Source organism: Dipteris shenzhenensis, chromosome 20, assembly GCF_047967505.1.
Source record: "Dipteris shenzhenensis isolate YYH24624 ecotype China chromosome 20, Dip_SZ_1.0, whole genome shotgun sequence".
Lineage (NCBI taxonomy): Eukaryota > Viridiplantae > Streptophyta > Polypodiopsida > Gleicheniales > Dipteridaceae > Dipteris > Dipteris shenzhenensis.
The window spans coordinates 18,528,713-18,551,357 of NC_141615.1; the positions used below are offsets into that span (position 1 = coordinate 18,528,713).

The 22,645-nt window shown below is 41.8% G+C and overlaps 1 protein-coding gene across 1 annotated transcript; it reads right to left on the reverse strand.

Annotated features, from left to right (window-relative positions):
- Nucleotides 1–900: 900 nt before the first annotated feature.
- On the reverse strand, nucleotides 901–1,466 carry LOC147889380 (major pollen allergen Ole e 10-like). Its single transcript, XM_087391244.1, has 2 exons — nucleotides 1,160–1,466; nucleotides 901–1,004 (listed from the first exon to the last, which is right to left on the reverse strand). The coding sequence occupies exons 1-2, from the start codon at nucleotides 1,464–1,466 to the stop codon at nucleotides 901–903; spliced, it is 411 nt and encodes a 136-aa protein (XP_087247370.1).
- Nucleotides 1,467–22,645: the final 21,179 nt, after the last annotated feature.

Consider the following 22,645-nt stretch of genomic DNA (forward strand, 5'->3'; position numbering starts at 1 on the left):
AGACTTCATATCAAATATATGACCTTGTCTCGGTGCATCTATATAAATGTGTTACATTCATGGACCATCGATAAAGTGAAAGAAAAATCTTCATATCCAACGATGATAATTTGGACAACATGCATATCATCATTGTGAACACCATGCTTGTCACTAAGAGTTACCATACATATCAACTATAGGATCTTGTCTCGAGACATTCACTAGGTAAATCATCCATCCACTACATTCATGGACCATTGATAAAAGTGGAAGCAAAATCTTAATATCCAACAATGGTACTTTAGATAGCTTATTGTCCAACTCAAATTCGGAAGTCTCACGAGCATTCATAGAGTGATAGAATTCCAAATATATGGACTTTTTGGAAAGTATAAAGTTGAATGGTGAAAATCCAACATCTAGTCGTTGTGTAGGCCTATATTGTCAATGCGAGGAGTTTGGTCAACTTTTGAAATGTGGTCTTGTTAGACGTTTTAGAGCAATAAAACTTATAAATTCAATTTACAAACCGTGACTTGTGACTTGGTCATATGTTTTAAGAAAAATGAATACAATACAACTCATTGAATTGTACTGTTGGCGTCGCATCGCCTTGACAACAGCACGAATTGAGAAGCGGAGTTAAATGAAAGATCCTATTATATGTGAAACGTGTTAACAATTAGCGGTCCATGCATATGCACACCCTTGATGTGAAGTTGCTAGGCATTACCCATCATAAATCGCATAGAATGAGCTCGAAGGGGTTATCTGAAGTGAAAGTTCGACCTTTTTATATGATGAGGATAGATTCACGTAGCTAAGTCATTGTATTAAAGACATAGAAGTATACCATGAGCGAGACAACAGAATACCATCGAAAAGGAGAGTCGAAGCTCCTTGCGAAGAACAAAAGCTTTACGAATGACGATTACGGAAATATCCATAAGAGTCTGCTCTCCAGAAACTAAAAGCAACCGCAGACCCGCCGGCAACTCGAACAAAAAAGCGTTTCAAAAGTGCTGTCCGACGTTATCAGCGAGAGTGAACGTCAACCAGAAGGATAGACACAGTCGCCATAACCTGTAAGCGCAACACAAAACACACATGGCAGAGTAAGACAAAAGAAAGTTGTGATCTTAAAAGAGAAAACAATGATGTGGAGAGTGGGACTCACTGGGATCGACTGCAACCAAGAGTCCAGCTGTGCCGAAAAAGCAAGAACCTCCGACCCGTTGATAGTAACTGTTCATGGCATAGGAGGCATGTGCAAGCAGAGTATTGGGCTCGAAACAGGCTTGGTTGGGCTGGATGGGCAGGCAAGAGGAAGGATCCTGCCCACACGCGAAGTCGAGGACACTCTGCAAGGTGCCGGTGGAGACTACAGGGTTGGCAACGCACCAACTGCCTGGTATGGCAGCTGCAGCGGCAATAAACGCCAAGGAGAGGAGGAGAAGGAAAAGGCGGAGGAGGGGGGACGCCATGCTTGCTTGGAGGAGGAGGCGATGAGATTAATCGACGAGGAGGAGGAGGAGGAGGAGGACGTTGTTGCTGTGTCTGTTGAAGGAAGTTTTTCTTATAGTTGGAGGTAGCCAATCGACCTTAGCAGTCGGCCGCCGACTCCCCCAATTACTCTTAGCGGTCGGCCCAATTACCCTTAAGCGGTCGGTATGGCCTAATTCTCCGGAATCAGTCCATTTCCATTGAAGTTAGGGTAGTTCTAATTAGTGAAGGCATTGAGTTTTGAGCATAATTTAGCTGATTTTGTGGAGTTTTTTGACGCCTTGCCCCATTTTTGGCCTGCCCTTGGTAGGCTATAGTAATGGGTGCAGGAGCATATCGGAAACAGATCGAAAATGAAAATTCAAATTGGCTTGCGATTTTCGTGCGTTTTTTCATGATTGGCTGGGTACTGGTGGCAGCTTACGCTTGGGTGGTTCTGGTAGTTTGCATCACCATGTCTGCTTTGTGTTGACTTGCGTGCCCTTTAGACCGTGAGGAGTGGATACGGAGGCATGGGGTCTTCCTACGGGACCGCCATTGCAATTGGAAAGCCATGATTGCATTGTTAGAAAGGCATGGTTGCATTGTTAGAAAGGCATGGTTGCAGGCAAGGCAAACAAATCGTTTTTCTTAGTATGTCTACGGCTCAACTCGCCCGGCGTGGAGGAAGCGTGCGTCTGTAACTATTTCGGACACAAACAGACATGGGCTCCCTGTGGTGCCATACCGCAAGTGTTGTATAAACAAGGGTCGAGCGATACCAAGAGCATCAGAATAGCGAAATCTAGTATTGTTGTTCCCTGTTCATCGATGTTTTTCGACATGGGTGGATCTTAGGACTTCATGGACCCCAGAGAGCTCCACCTTCAAGAGAGGTGATGCTCATGCCTTCCCCATGTTAGTGTAGCTTCCTTCCTTCCGATGTTCGCTTCTTTCATTTATCTTTATCTTTTTGACGTTCATGTTCTCCATAGAGTTGGTGCCCACTAACTTGCTCTAAGGACTTCTACTACTTCAAGAAGGACGTCAACCCCGAATTCAAAGGTACATTTGTGTTAGTTTTTGTCGGTGCTTGTTGGGTCAAGTCGCCGTTGGAAGGTGGTAAGGCGAATTCTCGCTCCTCCTCTACGTGTCTCTATCTCGTGTTGTCTCTTCTCATGATGGTGCCGATCTACTACTTTGCGCAATGAAGCAGAACACAATTTGGCAAGTGAGACAGACGACATAAATCCTCTGCTTCGAGCTATCTTGCGCAATGAATCAGAAAGAGATTCGAAAAGAGAGGGAGATGGCATTAGTTTATCTACCTCCATACAATCTGCCTTCGGGTGTGTCGCTGTAGAACCCATACCTTTGTCCTTCTTTCGACGGCCACATCTAATCTTGCAGAAACATTTTACTTGCCACAATCCCAACAATTGCCGTATAGAATTCTCTCCGCCCTTGTTGGATGTCTTTGAGATCTTCCATACCCGAACTTGACACGCTGGAAATAGATTTGCCTTATCGTAAACGTCAAGGATCTAGATATTAGAGTGTTCTTTGCATCAATGAAGGCTTTATGGATCTTCCGGGTCTCATATGCGACGGCTTCGAGCAATGGGCAAGTTGGCAGATTTGGAACACTCCGCCATAGCCTACCGGGTGGCAATAAAGGAGAGAAGCATTAGTCTTTTAGCGCTCATGTTTCCATGATTTTATGTGAGTCTAAGATATTGTCGTCTTTGCGTGTGCTAAATGGGTTAGTATTATAGGCGCATAGTTTTCTTTGAACTTTGGGCATAGAAAATTGTGAGTCCTTTGATTTTACTAGATTTGGGTGTCCTGTATATGTATGTGAAGAGACTTCTTTGGTGGAGGTCAAGGCTAATGAAACAGCTGGTGCAACCATACCAATGCGAGCAGCTACTGCTGATAACCCTGAACCTTCCTCTGAGTGTTCACCTTCCTCTGAGTGTTCACCCCCAACTATGTACGATGGTGTGAAATTGAAGGGTTGTGGTGTGAAATTCACCCCAGCGGTGTATGTAACAAAATATGTGCCTTACATTGGAGAAGTATCAAAGTAGCATTGCAAAGAAGGTAGCCTTGCCAAAAGAAGTGGCATTTCTAAGGTCTCAAAAATGACACTAGGAAAAGCTTTATAGGTCGCAGGCAAAGGAAGCATATGCCGAGGGTAAGCTACAAGCTCTATTGCATTTGTGTTTGTTTTACCACCTGTTTCCAATCCAGGAGGCGGAATCTATGTAGGCATTTTCTTTTCCAATGACAAGCTCTGCACTTACTATTGCAAGTATGCTCATTGTTCTGCTACCATCAGTGTTTGTCGTTTTTGGGATGAGGTGCTACACCTCAAATGTACTTTTGATGCCAAGGAAGAGTGAATGTGGTAGAGTATATGCCTTGGATTCATTACCTCTGACCTAGACAAGCTCAAACCCCCTAGACAAGCATAGGAACACATATCGAAAGAAATGAATAGACTACCATTTTGGATTCTCTCGCCCGCCCATGCGCATGTAATGCTCGTCTACCCAATGGAGAGGGGATGGGAACACTTAGTTTTTGACCAACACAACATTCGTCAAATAGCAAAGGGACTCTTGCAAGAGAATTTCACTGGTGTGACCGTGATGTTTGATGGATTCTTTCATGAGGTAGGGCTAGTCAAGGATGAATACATCACCGCATTGCGAAAAACAGTCCCACAAACATCTATCATTCTCCATTGGTTGCCAAAAGACATCTACATATAACTTCAACCTAGTACTGGCGACGCTATGGGGTGCAAACATTTACATCTAATTCGTGCTCAAGCATTTTGCACCTCATACATCAAAAAAGGAGATAAAGAAACGACGAAAGCAATCAAACTAACGATGTTAAAATGTAGCACAGAAGCACCAATGCTCGGGAGCGCAGAGTGTCTTATGGAGAGGTTGTATTGTCATTGTACTCATTGCAAGCGAGAAGTACGACATCAATGCCATATTGTCATGTGCCACTTGAGGATGTATGGGGAGGAGCCCAAACCAGTACCCACCGTAGGTGGTGCACGTGGTGATAGATCATCAAAAATTCAATGTTTGTGATTAATATTGCATGTGTACACGACACAAAATCCTGAGACAAGATCTTATATTTACACAAAACCTTGAGACAGGATGACCTTCACACTTTGAATGGTGGATACAGGCTACCTAGAAACTGAGCAAAAATTGTATGGTGCCAAGCCTTTACAACAGGATCAACTCGCACGACACAAGTTTCACAGCCACTAGACTAAAGGCATGGCGATCTAGGTATGTGCTCGCAATAAGCCATAACACGAGGACATGTACTAAACTAGATTGTGGAGTATGTTGTCTCTGTGCCAACATGGACTTAGGTAGAACAGAATGTGTGTGTAGAGTAGCGGCAAAGCTCCGCTTGTACTTGCATAAGGCTAGAAACAATCCCTCTCATACATCCAACTTGAATGTTCTACATCCAAGTTCTACATACAATTCCTACATGCGAGTTCTACATGCAACTCGTACATGCGAGTCCTACATGCGAGTTCTCGAACAGAGATATGTGGCGTGCTTCTAAGAAGATCACTCTTTGATAGAGTCGGCTTGTAATAATCTGAGCATCGACCCATTCATTGGGATTGAAATTGAGTGGAAGCAAATGGGTATCGAGGTAAAATGGGACCTCCGGAATGAATTCCAATGTTTTATAGAATATAGCACTTAGGCGAAGGAAGCGATCAATGTTTCCATGCATTATTTGCTCATGCTGCTGAAGTGCTTGAATCATTGTGCCTTGGATATTCCATTCTACATCAGAGTATGGTTCGATCATTGGCCAATTAATGGTTCGATCTTCATCCAAAGTGTGTATGTTGGCTTCCCATTTTTTACGCTGTGGAACTGCATAGAACTTGGAATGGGTTCTGAGAAATGGAGGTGCATGTAGGTACTCCTTCAAGAAGATTACATCAAAGAGCTTGGGGCGGCGCCAATCAGGTTGTGGATCCAACTTGCTAATCCAACCTTCACTAATTTGACACTGACGAAGGTTGGTAGGAAAGTTGTCCAAAGTCCATCCATCTCGAGTTTTTATATCAGGATATTTGCTCCAAAATTCCTTGATGGGGTTACTACTCGGGGGAGTCACTATATACCCTCTATATCACGTGCGTTCAAGGCCTATTTGTAAAATACCTTATCTGTCATTTTTCCATTAATAAAATGTACCCTTTTTCTATACAAATCTGTAATTTTTTTCCAAAATCCATTTAAAAACTCCCTTATGTAAGTAATTTTTTGTAAATTATAGATATTAAAAATATCCTTTTGTTGAACTCATGTGATCGGTTACATATGATGACTGACCACCTCGAGGGTTACTACGAAGTGGTATCTCATCAAAATCATACCCATCATTAAAACTTGGCATGGGAGTACGAATTGGATGATCCGGATCCTAATATTCAAAATCAAATACTGTGTCATTTTCTGCTGATGGAAGCACAAGTAGTGTCGGAGGTGATGATGGGGCAACTGGATCCAACTTGCTAATCCAACCTTCACTAATTTGACATTGACGAAGGTTGGTAGGAAAGTTGTCCAAAGTCCATCCACCTCGAGTTTTTATATTAGGATATTTGCTCCAAAATTCCTTGATGGGGTTACTAGGAAGTGGTATCTTATCAAAATCATACCCATCATTGGAACTTGGCATGGGAGTACGAATTGGATGATTCGGATCCTAATATTCAAAATCAAATAGTGTGTCATTTTCTGCTGATGGAAGCACAAGTAGTGTCGGAGGTGATGATGGGGCAAGGAGAGAATCTAGGGACATGGGGGAGAAATATGGAATAGTGTTAGTTTCGGAAGGGGGAGCAAAGGGGAGGGGGGGAAGAACCGGGCAAATGGTTTGAGCAGCTTGGTAATCCTCAAGGGTAGGATTAGCAAGGGAGGGGAAGAAGCTAGGTGTGAGGGGCTCGTAAGTTTGTGACTGTTGGGTTAGTTGAAAATGGTGAGAGGCATGAGCAAAGAGACGATGGAGAGAATAGATGTTAGGATGGAGCTCGAGGAAGATTAAGAGGGTGGTAGCAGCAAGGGTAAGTGAGGTTATGACGTTGGCAGAAAGAGTGGTTAGATATATTGGGAAGTTAGATGTGAGATAGGCCCTCTCATCTTCTGACACTTCTTTTTGCTGGTGCGATGGGATCATCACCTGCATGGGTGGGATGTTGGTTATGTTGTGCCTTGCAAATAATAGTGATGGCCTTTGTAGCAATGGCAACAAACCTACAATAACCCTGAGGGGAGGACTACCCATGAAGCATACATAATATGCAATGAAAGCATTCATTCTGAGTGCTATAAACCTGGCATGTGTAGACAGGCAGAAGATATTTTTCTCATCTTTGGACAAGTCTTGACAAATTATGCGTAGGGTTTTGGTCCCTATGGAACATTCCCATTTGATTGTTGCATGAGCAGATATGATCCTGATTTGGAGTTGCTTCCATTGGATAAGCACGCGTGTGTTGAGGTGATCTTCCACTTGTAGAGCAGCCACAAGCTCTTGGTACACCACCGTTGTGCATTGTAGTGGGGCTCCATTGGTGTTGTCTTCCAATGCCTCATTGTTGTGCATTAGCAATTGGAGTTCAAGCTTGGAGATGATTATCTTTTGGGAGTACATCTCATTCATTTTTTCTTTGTATTGCTGGTAGATGGTTGTATAGGCCTCCTTAAGCTTTGTCATTTGCAAGGTGCACTTTGCGTGTTGAGGAATGTCTTTAGTGGTATTGGACCATTGGTCCAAGACTTGTGCTTTGTGAAGTGCTGGCCCCTTGAGCGGTAGCAAGTTGGTCCTTTAAGATTTTGCATTCCCTTGTAAGCTCGGCAATGCTGAAGGCACGTACTGCCAAAGATTGTTTCATGTCTTCAAGCTTGTCTTTGCAATCCTAGAGCTCTTCTTCTCTGTGAATTAGAGTGAGTCGAGCTTGGTTGGTGAATGAGGCTTTCCTTCTCATGGTGCCTTTGATGGCTCTGAGGGACTTAGGCTTAGTATCTCAGAAGATGGCATAGAGTTAGCATGGGATGTTGTCACGTGCTTACTAGCATATGCCACACATTATGGGCCATGCATAGCCAGCTAACTCTAGTTACACTTACCATGCTTATCACCACCGACTTAGGTGGTGACCTGAAAAGTTCATTGATGGATGTTTGAGCCTAAACTAGGATCAATGTGTTGAGTCTGACGATCAGAATGAATGAAAGTCAAAATGCAGTGGAACTCAAACACAACATGAGAGGGAGGTTTTGTATCAAGGGGGTTAGCATGATGTCCCCAAAGAGAATTTAGGCACATTCCTTCTGCAAGTGGGAGGGACAATCATGTGTAAAGTGACTTCTTTGGTTGCATCAATAGCAGGTGTCAAGAAACAGACCAAAGGACACCTAGAGTAAGATTTCCCAGGCATTAGTGCTCAAGGGGTGTTCTAATAAGAAACTCTAGGTATCACGTGTGTTCAAGGGGTATTTAAAAAACTCCTCAACTAAAATTTCTCCTCGAATAAAATCACCCCTCTTTACTTATGAACTAATGGATTTTTTACTAGAGTTGAATTTAAAAACCCTTCTTATTGTAATCTGTTAAAATGTTTTCAAAAGTGGAATTAAAATACCACTCCTTTTGAATGCATCTGGTACACTAAATTTCTAGGAGGTGAACACCCCAAGCACTAGTGGTAGAAACCGACACAATTGAGTGGGAGGCTCTTCTCATTGTAGCTTTTCCTAGCAAAAATCTAGGTGTAGCTTTTTCTCATTTAGCTATCCCTCTCCATATTCATGATTGAATTACCACATCAAAATAAAAATTTAGCAATCCCAAATATATATTTTCCAACTTCCCATTTCTTGGTACAAATTTTGGCAAAAAGAAATAAATGAACAATACCTATCAAAGCATTAGAATTGATACCATGAATGAATATTACCTTTCAAATTTCAAGTTTGCTCGTGAACTCCTTAGTGTTGGTGGATGGGATTGATGACTGTATAAAGAGAAAGAGAAAGTTGTCATTACCCTCCTTTTCATAGAAAACGTAAAAAAAGGGGAAATGCAAGGGAGCATAGGTAATCTTTCATCGAAAAGGTAGGGAAGGATTTATATTGTGGGCCATGAATAGGGGAAACATTATATTTGGACTTTTTCTTTTGTTTTGGACTTCTTTCCCAAACCAATCACCTCCATTTGATATTGACCTAGTAGACTCAAAAAAGGGTGGTTTTGCAAGACTATATATATATCTATCTCTGTAAATTATGATCTTTTAAAGAAAGGTGTAGGTATAGTGAGTGGGAAAGAGAATGTTAGGGGAGACATGTGACACACCCCTTAATATGTGGCCACATAGGGCTTCATCCTTACATTCCCACCTAATGCTTGAGCCTTCTATTACTAGCTAATTTTTAATTATTTTTAAATTTTTAATTAATTTTGTAATTATTCATTTTTATTAATTTCTTAATTATTAATTAATTTTTACTACTAATCCTTTTCTATTACTAAATATTTTTTTGACTAAGGGAGTAATCTCCCAAGTCAACATCAATAGAAAAAGGGTGTAGTTTTCATGACTGCTTGACCCCCTATCAGTATTTTACTCATAGCGTTCTGTTCGATAGTTTGATTTTGACAAAAATTATATCAATGTAAATCTCTCTTCAAGTTGCATATTTATATGTATTTAGATCTTGCATCAAATAGAAAAACAAGAGTTATAAGACTCTATGTTTGATAGTTTGTTTTTATGATAGTTTGTTTTTATGATAATTTTTATATCCTTCCAGCAAATTTCTCATAACTTCCTAACTAAAATATGCAAGCGCTTTAGAAACAACTACAAGATCTTGGGTCAAAGATTGAGGATTTAGAGCAAAAGGTGATTCTATTGAAGAGTCTCCCCCTTCAGGTACTTTGAGACTTTTGGTTGGATGATGAAGCCAACTTTATCGACTGTGTGGGCTTGCTTATGGTGAAAGAAAAGTAAGAGGAGAATCTTTTTTCTGGTGATGTTTCATATGCTATGAAGGATAAAGGGTGCTACCATACATTCAAAAAGAGAACCTTGTGCATGTTACTATTGTGGCAAGCCAAGCCACATATCCCTCTGCCCTCGTGTCGATTGCTCCCAATGCCCACTATCCGCCAAATCCCATCCCACACCCAAGAGATGCCGGAAACATTCTTCTCAAGTGGGTACTTGCCGGGTTTTGGTGTCTTCATCAAGTCCACCACCATACCAAAGATGCAAAAGAGAGACGTGGACGAGGATGTGAAAAGGAAGTGGAATGTGCACTGGCTCCATAAGCACAAAGAATTTGAGGAAGAAATTAAGAACATAAAGTGGGAATTCTTGTCGAATTCCTTATTTTGCATTTGGGATGGAAACCATCGTCACACAGGGTGGATGACCGAGATAAGGACATGTAAGTATTGTAGTCCATTGATTTGGGTGATTCGACATTAGTAGCCATGTTGAATCATTTGTTTTCAACTTGTGAATTCTTTTTTTTCTTTTGAGTGCCCACCTTTCCTAATGACAAGCATTGGGATATACGCGTCCAATGCCGTTTAGTGGAGGTGCCCTTGGAAGATGAAGGAGAGTTGTTTGCATCATCAAGGATGAACAGGTGAGTTCAATGATTCCTGATGAACGCACTGTGTCTTTAACTTCCTCGTCCTTGCTAAAGGATCATTTAATATGTTGCTTTTGACTCCAGGCTAACACAAAAGGGGGTTGTCACCACCACTTTTCCAGACCCCATTTGTGAGGCCAGAGTATTGGGTGCTATATCAGATGTGGCAATCCACCGAAGATTGTCAAGTGAGTAGAAACAGTGGTTGGACACCCACAGGAAGAAGGCAGCTACTACGAAAGTGCATTGGTACAAAAACCCTCGTCGAGTCATCGCACAAGTGATGTGCAAGGTAAGGATCAATAATGGGACACTTTTTCCTTTCCTTCTGTAGTTTTCGTAATATGTTTGATGACAAGGCAACGAATGTAGGACATGTATGACAAACACTTGCATCCAGTCATAGTGAGTTGTCAGATGCTGACTTTCAAAAGAAATGGAGTGAAGTGTACTATAGTGTGAATGACGAGATCTTAAAGTGTACGCATAGACTCCTGAAGTTCGTTGACCCTGGACTAGGGGCAAGATGGTACAAGTGAATTGTGTGTATTACATGTGGAATGACAATGATTAGATGACAAGCTTGTGTACGAAGTGATTGTTTATTGAAACCACTTTTGGTTTGCAGGACTGTCACCACTCTAGACTGGGGGATGAAGCCCTTAGGGGCAATCAACAAGGAGAGGCTATATAGCCTCACAATGTCGGGGTTGATCGAGGACAATAAAGTAAGGTCTATGGAAGCTTTGGCAAGGGGATGTATGTCATGATGGGTTAAACTGAGCGTATGCTTCAGCAGACCCTAAACCCATGATGAATAGGCTACTTTGCTTTTAAATCATGTTGTCATTGCTCAATTGATGAGCACTTGTTTTGGGCGCTTTTTTGCAGATGGAAGTGTGATTTCAGGACCTGGCTGAGATGGGAGACAATGTGGTCCAAAATGCATGAAGCTGGACTGCACATTTTATGCCACTGGAGAAATTTCTACTCAATTGAGTGCGATGAGAATAAGTTCTTCAGACACACGCAAGAAATCAAGCGCAAACCCAAGGAGTGCCTCTTCATGCACATCCACAAAAATTTCAAGCTCGGTATTGCCTTGACAGCCTAGGAAGGCACAAAGCTCACTAAAGCTAGATGCATGTGTATCGGTGTGCTTTCATGACACATGTTTTTTTGTAAGATATATTTGTGTTTCATCGCGAAGAGACTAACCTAGCGGGCTCGGCCTTTTGGATGTACTAGTTTCATGTCTACAAAAGTGGAAACCGAGCCATCAGCCATTGGCCGAGATAGTGTGAGGATTGGGCCACAATAAATGATCCAGACACATCAATCTATGAGGAGTTCCAATTGGATCAAAAGTGGCTGAAGGAAGTGTACAAGAAGTGCCCACTATTCTTGGATTATCCTCAAGGGGAGCACCCACGAGAGGAGAAAGAAATGTACATGACGTACAACAGACTAAGGTGGCCCAAAGAACCACAAAAGCCTACAATGGCATATTGTACAAACTCAAGTGTCCCCCAAAAGATTTCTCTAGGTTATTTTATGTACTTACAAAGGACTCTATGCTACAAGAAAGTGAAGCAAGCAAGGTGGGGGCGCCTGCATCTACTAGAGTGGGCAAGAAAGCACGTAAAAGAACAAGGGTGTAGAAAAAAAGATCGGGAGGCTAAATAAACCCGATAGACTTGGGCAGTCCCGCACCTAAACGTATGAGACAAGATTGTGACAAAAATCGAGTTGGATTAAGAGTCACAAGGACGTTGCTTGTTTGTTTAGTTTTTTAAAGGGCCTCAAATAATCGGCAATGTATTAGCTTGTGCAAAAACGGAGCCACTAGTTACACAAGTTGGAAGCACCCAAACAGGAGCTGCAGGGGAAAATCTCAATGCGGAGATCAAGGCAAGGAGGATCTTCATGTGGCAGAATTCCTAGATGCGGCAAGGCAGGCACTTGACGAATTATCGACACAAAGCAGTCAAGTGGGACCATTGCTAGTTGGCCCTTAATCCACCAATGCAGGTGGGGGTACAACTACATCCACACAGCCAACCCAAACATGCAAGTAGCATGCTCCTTTGTTTTTTAATTAGTGTCCTAAACATCATTCTAGAACATAATTTTTATTAGCTACTACAGCCACAATTGATGTGGCCACAACTGCAAACATACAAGCATCAGGTGGATGCTAAGAGAATGAGGAGGACTTGCCAAGAGAGTGCAAACAATCGTCTTGTAATTAGGGTCTAGAAGCAACAAGATCCATGCAAATCAATAATCCATTGTTGAGGAGCTTGTACTGTGAGTTTCTTGAACACCACAGCTAAGGGCAACGAGGTGGGAGAGAGGCATCTTGATGTTGCATATGAGATGTCTATGCACATGGAGACAAACACCGAGCACATTCGACCAAAATGGTGGGTTATTATATGCAATCTATTCCAAGCATGAAGTTTGCAGAATGAGTGGAATTACAAGAACTTCAACTGGTTATTGGAGTCTTTGGAGGAGGTCAACCACGGGAAGTGTTTCAAGGTAGATGGTCAGAGCACAAATAGTTCATGCAAAATCATGGTGGTTTTTCTCCGTGATGCATCACTAATATTTGGGCTAGGGGATGTCATTCAGTGGTGGAACGGTGTTGGATAGAATGCTTGCAATGCATTTGATCTTGCAGATTGAGTGCTTGCAAACAATGGTGTCCTTATATTCATATGGACAATGAAAGGATTGGAGGCCCTTATCATAAAGATCGAGGAGTATAGGCATCTACGTGAAGAAATAGGATGCCAAAAGTGGATGTTTTTTTGCTCGCAGGTGGTGCACTCAGAAACCACAATATGTGTGCAGGGAAAGAGAGAGGTAAGTACTATAATTATGAAAGAGTTTTCCAAGACTGATGCATATGTTACACATATTATGATTTATTCATGTATGCTTATATGTAGGTCCACGTGATGCATGTAATGGTGTGCGTGCACTACCACCTCGTTGGATGACTTCATGGAGGATGATATCAGCACCGCAGAATGGGTGCACGATGCAAATGATATCCCCATGCGAGGTTCTGCTTAGCAATTGTGTAATAGCTTTGGCAAAGTTCAAAACACAAGCTGGGCTTGCATTGACTTTTAATGTTATGGTAGGTGGCATACAACGCAAACCAATATTTTGGATGAGGTTAATGCAGGACTTCTCAAAACATGGAGGCACGCTCCTCGATTGCAATGTAGGGTGTGAAGATTTGGCAGAACCCGTAGTGCAAGAGGGGCGGAGAGTCCTATGCCTCACCACTGAGGTAAGGGAAGCACGATTTCTAAGACACAGAGTATGGATTCAAGTTTGACATCTACATGAATGTTTGTTGAAATTCAACTACGTACAATTTGGTTTTTCCTTTATGCAATATTACACTTTTGTAATCTCATCAAGCTTGTGGCTATGAATAGTTTCCTCGAGCTTCAAGGGAGTTGGTGATTTTTTATTTGAACAGGTTGTTGCTGCATCTATAGGAGGCTAAAGACTTAGGGTGCCTTTCCGGCTAAGGTGTTAGAGCTGCGGAGCCACTAGGTCCTGTTAAGACCTGATGTGGCCAAGTTCCTACATGAGGTGGGGAGGCAGTTTGATGTGGCTATTTGGAGCTTGGTACAATAGAAAAATCTGTAGAGATTGTTGGGCTTGCTAAGGGGAGAATGTCGCCAAGCCACTGGCCACACCCTTCTTTGTGTTTGAGTATAGCCAAGATAAATGTACCACATAGGCCACAGATATAGGAAGAGGAGAGGGGCATGCAAAGCCCAAGTTTGGGAAGCGCTTGGCCGACATTGATTGGCAAGTTGCAACACTTTGACCCTTTGGCAATGTTGTTTGTGGATGACAATACGGAGAAGATGGATCAAAACCTGGCAAACACGTACATTGTCCCACCCATTTTTATGGGGGATTGCATGGATACGATTCTCCACTCAAGTCTCTTGCCCTATCTACACCGATTGGCAAACCATGCTAGGACAATTGAGGATTTTGTGTCCAAAAACCCCTTCCATGTGTTGCCCATGGAAGAATAAATAGATTTGTAATGCTACTTTGAAATGTTAGTAAAATTATTATTGTTTTAGACTCAAAGTACTAGATTTTTGGTTTAAAAGCAAGTAGCATGGAATTATGTCCAGTGCTTTCACGTGATTTATTCATCTACATTCGTGACATAGAAAGAGAGAGAGAGAGAGAGAGAGAGAGAGAGAGAGAGAGAGAGAGAGAGAGAGAGAGAGAGAGAGAGAGAGAGAGAGAGGTCATAGAGAGAGGGGTTATGCGCACACACACACACAAGTCATAGAGAGAGGGGTTATGCACAGAGAGACAGAGAGAGAGAGAGGGGGGGGGGTTATGTGCACACACACACACGTCATAGAGAGAGGGGTTATGCACAGAGAGAGAGAGAGAGACATCTTACAGAGAGGGGTTATGCACACACACATACACACACACACACACACACACATACACACACAGAGGTGTGTCAAAAGTGGAATAGGTGGAACAAAATGTGGTGGTTGCCAAAAAAACCTCACTTCAAAACTCGCTTGAAAAACTTGCTTCTTGCCCATCCCCATGTGTCCACATAGTGCATCATCTCCTCGTCTCAAATGTGGCTCTATGAATGCTCTCCACTCTACCATCCTCTCCAAGATAGACACCACTTGTTCAAATATTTTCAAACCAACTAGCATAGAGCACAAAGCAAAAATGTGTCTATTCTTATTTTCTCTCCAGTAATTATTAGCCTGTATACACAAGATGCGAGGTAAACATCCACGTGCATCCTTGACCTTTTGTATTGCTTTCATGATGAATGTTCCTACTTTGTTACTATTATGTCCATGCAAGCAATCAATCCATAGATCACAAAAGAGTTAGAATCCATGTACTAACCCTCCACACAAGTTTGTTTTAAGTCCACATTTACCCTCCAATGGAGCCAAGGTGTGTTTGAATGTAGGCAAAGTTGTTGTATTCTAATACATGCCATCAATGGTGATGCACATAGACTTCCTGACATCTAAAATAGCTTCCTCCCTCAAGAAGCATACACCATTCTAGCATCTTGCACATGATGTAAATGGATATCTCTCCATCTTATATATTTTCCTCGATGTTTCTCACATTTACTGTGCTCAATGGCATTTTTCAATTCATCACATGTCTTGCATTTTGACATTCTTTGCTTTGACGGAGTCTTCACATTGCAAAATTTCCCATGCCAAATTTTATAAAAAGTAGCTCTAGAAATTTCTCTCTTCTCTGTCTTGTAATGTTCTATCAACAGACTCTGGCACCACCTTCTTTGTCATTCCTAGAGAAAGATGGTGTTGGCACATGATACTTCCATCTCGCATTGTTTGTGGAAGAGATGAGGTTGTGGCAATGCATTGTCTTCAAGGATTTTCTTTAAAGTTGTAGCTGCATTCAAGGTGCTTCTTTGTCCTTTTAACTTGCACTTATTTCCATGAACTCTATGAATCACCTTATCTTTGACCTCTGCCCATATGCCCTAGTAGGTACCATGTGATAATCCACTTAACAATTGGTATTCTCGATTACATATGACTAATCCATTAACCCCATTGGCATCAATCGAGGTTTGCATAGCATTGTCTTTAAGACGCCTTCACGTTGTCAAAGGGAGAAAGAAAACTCTTGAAGAAGATGATTATGTCTATTTCGCCCTATCTTGCTCCAAATACCTACACGCATAGCTTTAGAATCTTCCTTTGTAATTCTTCTAAGGCAAATTTCATTATAGTTTCTTGTATATTTTGTTCGGATAGCATTACATGCCTCTTGGGTTCTGAATTGGTGCCATGATTCATCGGGGGGGAAATCAAAGTACTAGCTAGGTGGCTTTACAAGAATGAGCATCTTACATCAAGGAATAGCCCCCTCCTTTTATAGCCAAGAGAGAGGGTCTCTCCCAATAAATGCATCCTCTCACATTCATGGTGTGTGTGGAAAAGTCTCCCATGTGGGCTAGGTGGGTACGCACTCTCAATTGTGTGTGACAACCCTTTGCCTCATTTTTCCACATAAATCAAACCCCATATCCCAAGTCTAAGATACTCCCTTGGTCTCTCCCCAATTTTATAATACGTTCAAACATCTAGGAGGACAAGTGGAGGGTTGGCACAAGGAGTCTTGCCACCTCATCCTACTTTCCCCATTTTTTAACTTGCATACTTTGGCTATCTACACCCCCTCCACATTGGCCTATCCTACATGGAGGGAATACTCCAATATAATATCCATCTCCACCTATTTTTTATTACTTCTAGGATGGTCCTTGGTCCATGTCTCACTAAATGCAGGCATGGGACCGCTGCCTAGGTGTTGGAGTGGCACATGGAGGAACCATGCCACCTTACCATTTTATAATATAACTACCATGGATTATGTACAACACACCTTATGGGTCCTCTTACGTGGAAGGGTGGCATATGGTCATGCCCTGCCACGTCAACCTTGGGCCCTATGCACACCATATTTTATTACACTACTGCCACACATACAAGCACACACGTATATTTATGCCTTTTACCTTGGTCAAATTTATCCATAACAGTTCCCGCCCCCAGGCAGGAAATGCATAGCATTTCCATGCCTAGGACCATCACGAACAAAGAACGGCTTGAGATAACGCTTATTGATCACCTACTTGCCATATGGCTCATGCAGCTTCTGTACTTGTACAAACCCATTGCTATGTTCCTTGATGACGTTGTATGGACTAGTCCACACTGGAAGGAACTTTTTATCCATCTGGTGGTCCAATCTATTATCAGAGCATAGCACAACATCCCCCTCAGCAAAGTGTTTTTCCCATCCCTTGCGAATCTTAGCATCCATGTGGGCCTTTTGTCGGTTCTTTTTTATCTTTATTTGATGGAGTGCAAGGCATCCGATTTCATCTAGCTTCTCAAGTTGTACCAACCTAGCCTCTACATGTTCATCTTATGTCATCCTCTGTTCTCATGCCAATCTCAAGGCTCTCTCAAGGCCAAAATTTCTATCTCTAGTGGTAAAACTGCCTCAGTACTGTACACCAACTCAAAAGGAGTGTGACTTGTAGACGTTTTATGCGTGATGTTGTAAGCCCACACGGCTTCAATGACCTTCTGATCCCACTGGCCCTTGTTCCCCGTGGCCATTTTCCCCATGGTTTTACAAAGGAATCCATTGCTCCGCTCCGTTTGTCCCATGGACACTGGATGATAGATTCTCGAAGTGCGATGATCAATACCCATGCGATCCATGAGCAACTCCACTGCTTCATTTAAGAATAAACTCCCATGGTCAGGTACTATTTCCATGGGTGTCCCAAACCTTGTGCAGATATGTTCAAATATGAAATTTGAAACTGCCTTACCATTTGCAGTGGGGAGGGCGATCGCTTCAGCCCACTTAGTGACATACTGAGTGGCTACTAGAAGATACTTCTTTTTGCAGGCAGTCATGGGCAGGGACCCAACAAAATCTATTCCCCACTTCTGAAACGGATGGATGGACATCACTGGGTGATGTTACCCGGGATGCAAATCCTTCCTACCAAAGAATTGGCATGGTTCACAAGTTTTGCAATACACAGTGACATCCTTGAACAAGGTCGGCCAATAGTACCTAGCATGTAAAATCTTCTTAGCTGTATAGTCACCGGCATAGTGGCCTCCACAAATTCCATCATGATAATTCTTCAATACCTTAGGTACTTCATCTGCATCAATGGCCCGTCTTAGTACCCCATTCATGCCTTAACGGTACAACACCCCATCAAAGAGAGTGTAGCGCCTACTATCTCTACGGATCTTCTTTCTTTCATAGCTAGTACTTTCTGAAGGAAAGGAGAAAGCGGTCAGAAATCTATAGATACCACCATACCATGGATCCCCAACTTCTATGGCCGCTACAAGGGTTACATCGAGGCACTCCTCTAGATCAATCAAAGCATTCTTCAAGCTGGGACAACCCCCCTTTAAAATTTTGAATGCAAAATCATATTCTTGTAGAACTGCGAACCATTTGGCCAACCGGCCCATGGGATTTGGTGATCGAAGAACCTGCTTTGCAAGACCATTGCTAGAGATTATAATGGACTTTCCAGCCACCTAATGCTTAAATTTTTCAATGTAGAACATCAAAGGCAAGGCATGCTTGTCAGCTTCAGAGTAGCATCATTCAGTTTTGAGCAATAGTCGAGAAGCAAATTGAATGGGATACATGAACCGATCCTCCCCTTGCCAGAGAAGAATTCCTGCCAAAGTGTGTTCACCAAACCTAGGATTGATATAGAAAGTCTTTGACCAATCAAGATTGCATAGAATGGGTTTTGAAGCTAGAGCACTCTTGATTTGTACAAAACCATGATCACAATCCTCATCCCAAGAGAAATCAACTCCATCTTTTAATAGCATAGTCATGGGTCGCATCAAAGCAGTATATTGATCAATAAAGTGGCGATAGTATCTTGTTAGATTAACAAATGAGTGTACCTGACATTTGGTTGTTGGTGGGGAGAGCTTGAGGATAGCTTCTAAGGCAAATGAAAGGTGTTTATAAGGCACAGAGTCCTAATCTACAAGATCTTTATAAAAGAGCGAAGAAGTTAAAGGAAGCTTTTGAGTTTTGCAAGTTTATGCATATTCAAAGAAAAGATAATCATCAAGCTGATGAGATGGCTACTAAAGCTATGGCTTTTTTCACTGAAGTTACTCTTGCATTGATAGATACAGGCTGGCCAGAGCTCCAAGATGTTCAATATTACTTGGATAAAGGACATTTTCCTAATGGATTGACCCCTCAACAAAAGCAGAGGCTGACAAGGAAGGCTCGTCCTTATACAATCCTTGGGGATGTTCTATACAAGTAGGGTAAAGATAAGGTTCTTAGGAGGGTAGTAAGCTTGGAAGAATCTAAAAGGATTATGGAGCTATGTCATGAATGTTCAGGTCACTTTGCTTTAGCTAACACTACTCGAAAGATCCTTAACACACAGTATTATCGGCCTCGACTCAACAAAGACGTCCATGAGTGGTGCCGAAGTTGTGAGGTATGCCAAGCATATGGATACAAGCAATTGGTCCTGGGCCCTTGAATCCCATTTCAGCATATGGTCCATTTGAGAGATGGGGTTTGGATTTTGTTGGCCCCCTTCCTCATTCTTCACAAGGGAATTATTATATATTAGTTGTAACTGATTATGCAACCAAATGGGTAGAAGCAAAAGCTATTGTCAACAATAAAGCAACATTGGTGGCATCATTTCTCAAGGAGTTTATATGTGCTCATTTTGGTTGCCCTTTGGAAATCCTTACAGATGGAGGAAGGCCTTTTAGGAATGACTTGATTGAATCTTTGGTGCACAAATTGAAAATAAATCATGTCATATCAATTCCATACTATCCCCAATGCAATGGTCTTGTGGAAAAAACTCATGGTTTGCTTTGTGGGTCCTTGTCTAAGCTAGTGGACACTATGAAAAGGAAGTGGGATGTGCATATACTAGAGGTTTTGTGGGCTTATAGAACCACTCATAAGCTCTCCCTGGTTTCACACCTTTTTAACTAGTTTATGGAGTGGAGGCCATCTTCCCAATAGAATTGGAAATCTCAAGCCTTCGCACGTCTTTTTCTCGATTATGCAACGAAGAAGAGACACATGCCCAACCTCTAGTATAGCTAGAGACCTTGGATGAGAAGTAGCTTCAAGCACTTCAACATTTGGAGGCAGCACAACAATGTCGCAAAGCAAGGTATGATGCTCTTACCAAGAAGAAGAAGAAGATGGAACTCAAAGAAGGAAGCTTGGTCATGAAAGTTAATGGTCGTGTGGAGAAGCGGCTAGACAAGAAAATCCTTTGGCACTAGGAAGGTCCCTTCAGGGTGAAGAAAAAGTTCAAAAATAACACTTATCTTTTGGAAGATGCAAATGGTCAAGAGGTCCCTGGAAGTGCCAATGAGTATCGGTTGAAAGTGTTTTATCCGCAGATACCATGGCCAGCAAACCCCATGCCAAGCACAGGGATCTATTGGGGGGGAAAGATGTGACAACAAAAAATGATATTTTGTTTTGAAACCCGTGGGAGGATTTGTGGGGTCCACAAGGTGACAAAAGCTAGCCATGGAGACAAAGAACCAAGAAGCGTGATGTAGAAGTTGGTGGCAGGAGACGGCTCTTTGCGGCTACTCTCGTTGAGGCTTGTCAATCATTTGATGTCAACTACTTTATTTCATGTAATCATTAATGTGGGTTTGATACTAATTAGAATAATTAGTGAAAATGATTGCAAATGTAATCATGAAAATGGAGTGCATCATTGTAAATACCATGGGTATGAATTATAAATACCTTGGTATAAGGACATAATGGTTTGGGAGATATATTATTTGCTTTGTAATTGGGAAATAGAAATGAGTCATATATTTAGAGTGGGCCAAAAGCCTACATGGACTCAATAATGTACTAAAATAATAGGGAGTGCACATGGAGAGCATGTGGAGGGCATGTGGAAAAGTGTGGAGGAGTGTGGAGTCAAAAGGAATCCTTATAGAATTCTTATGTGGAATGTGGAGGATGTTGACATGTGGAAAAGAGGAGGGTCCTCTTGGGCTCCATGTGAGAGGACTATTGAATTTTCTACTCAAGGATAAAGAAGCATCTTGTGATGGGACACTTGTCAAAATCCTCCTAAAAGGACAATTGATGGTGACCCATGCCCTTATGTCATAGAGGGGTGAAAGAATCTACTGCCAGCAAATGTAACAGGGTGAAGGAAGGTGAGAATTAATGCACTATAAAAGAAGTCCCTCCCCTCTCTCTCAAGCATCTCATTTTCTCCTTATAGCCTTGCCGTTGCCTTGTATCCTCTCTTCTTTATAGTTCTCTCCCATGGGGAAGCTTTCTTGGCTTCCAAAACCAAGATCTTCCCTTCTTTTCCCATTTTCCCATATTTTTTCCCTCTTCGCTCAGGAGCTCCATTTGTGCTCATGTATGGCTTATTTGGGATCTGTTTTGACGGGATTCTCTACCCTTTAAAGCGACCTCATTCCAATATGTACTGTGGAAGCAACCCCTTCAATAAGAGAAATCATTGCCTTTTCCTATTGCTCAAGTCACTCATGGATTGTTTTGGTAACCGATCGTAAAACAGCCATAACTTCTTGCTCCTTACTCCGTTTTGGTCGAAACTATATCAAAATCTTTGTCTCTTTGAGCTCTATCCATTTATGTCTTAACTTCCATGTTCTGATTTGCTGAGAAAATGTTACAGTGTGCAGAACAGAGTAGACTTGGATTTGGGACAATTTTGGAGTCTATTACTAAATATTGGTCCTAACTTTTCATCTCTTGTTCCATTTTTCATAAACTATATGTCAACATTATTGTCTTTTCAAACCCTACAAGCATGTGTTCTTTGTTTTGGGTTTCGAGGGTCAAAGGAAGAGCTATTTCCACGCTATCATAGCTATATTTTTATTTCCAATAATTGTGGGTTCATGTTGAGCTTTATCAAGATGATGCGAACCAACAACCCCATACATCAGAATGTGCCCTATCAATTCAGCCCCTTCACTTGCATCCATGTAGTTCTTAGTAGAAAATTTTCTTCCAACAGAGGCTTGCTCTTACGTTTGGCACCGAATGCTTGGCAAAAATCAATGCTTCCCCTCAACCTTTCCTTTTTCCCATGTTAAACCATGATCTCACCTTTGATGTTTATATCTTTATCTTGCTTTGATTCATCTATTTTCCTTTCCCTCTTGTTCGTTTGATGCTAAGAAGTGACTAGAATTAAGCCCCCAAGTTCAGTGTCACAATATCTTAAAGAGAGTGGAATGTGAGGGAGAATTGGCTATGAGGCCTATGGAAGAGATGTCTCTTGTCCTTAGGCTTGCAAAATAAGCCACATTTTTTACCTTGTAATATTGTTGGGACACCATGTGTTTGTTAAACTTCTTGTTCAAAAACAAAATTATTGGCCTTAAAAGCATTTACAATTAAAAAAAGATGTCATTTATGTTATGGATGTACAACCTTTTATATTTTGTAAGGATTGCAACATTTGAAAGCATTTATTCAAGATTGCAACGTGTACATTTTGCATGGCATTTGTAACATCTTCATCTTTCATGAAGCATATTGTACGTGACATTTGCATCTTGTGTCCTATCTCACACAAGATGAACTCGCAAATATTGATTTTGATGCATGCAGACTTTGCACTCTACACTTAGGGCATTTATCTATACTGAGCTATCCAAACTACATTATCTGCACTACACTTTGTGAATGGTTGTTATATAGTGACACCGAGACATTTTCCTATAGCGATGTTTTACAGAGAGTGTTTTTTCCCATACCGACCTTAAAAGATAGTTTTTCCCAATGAC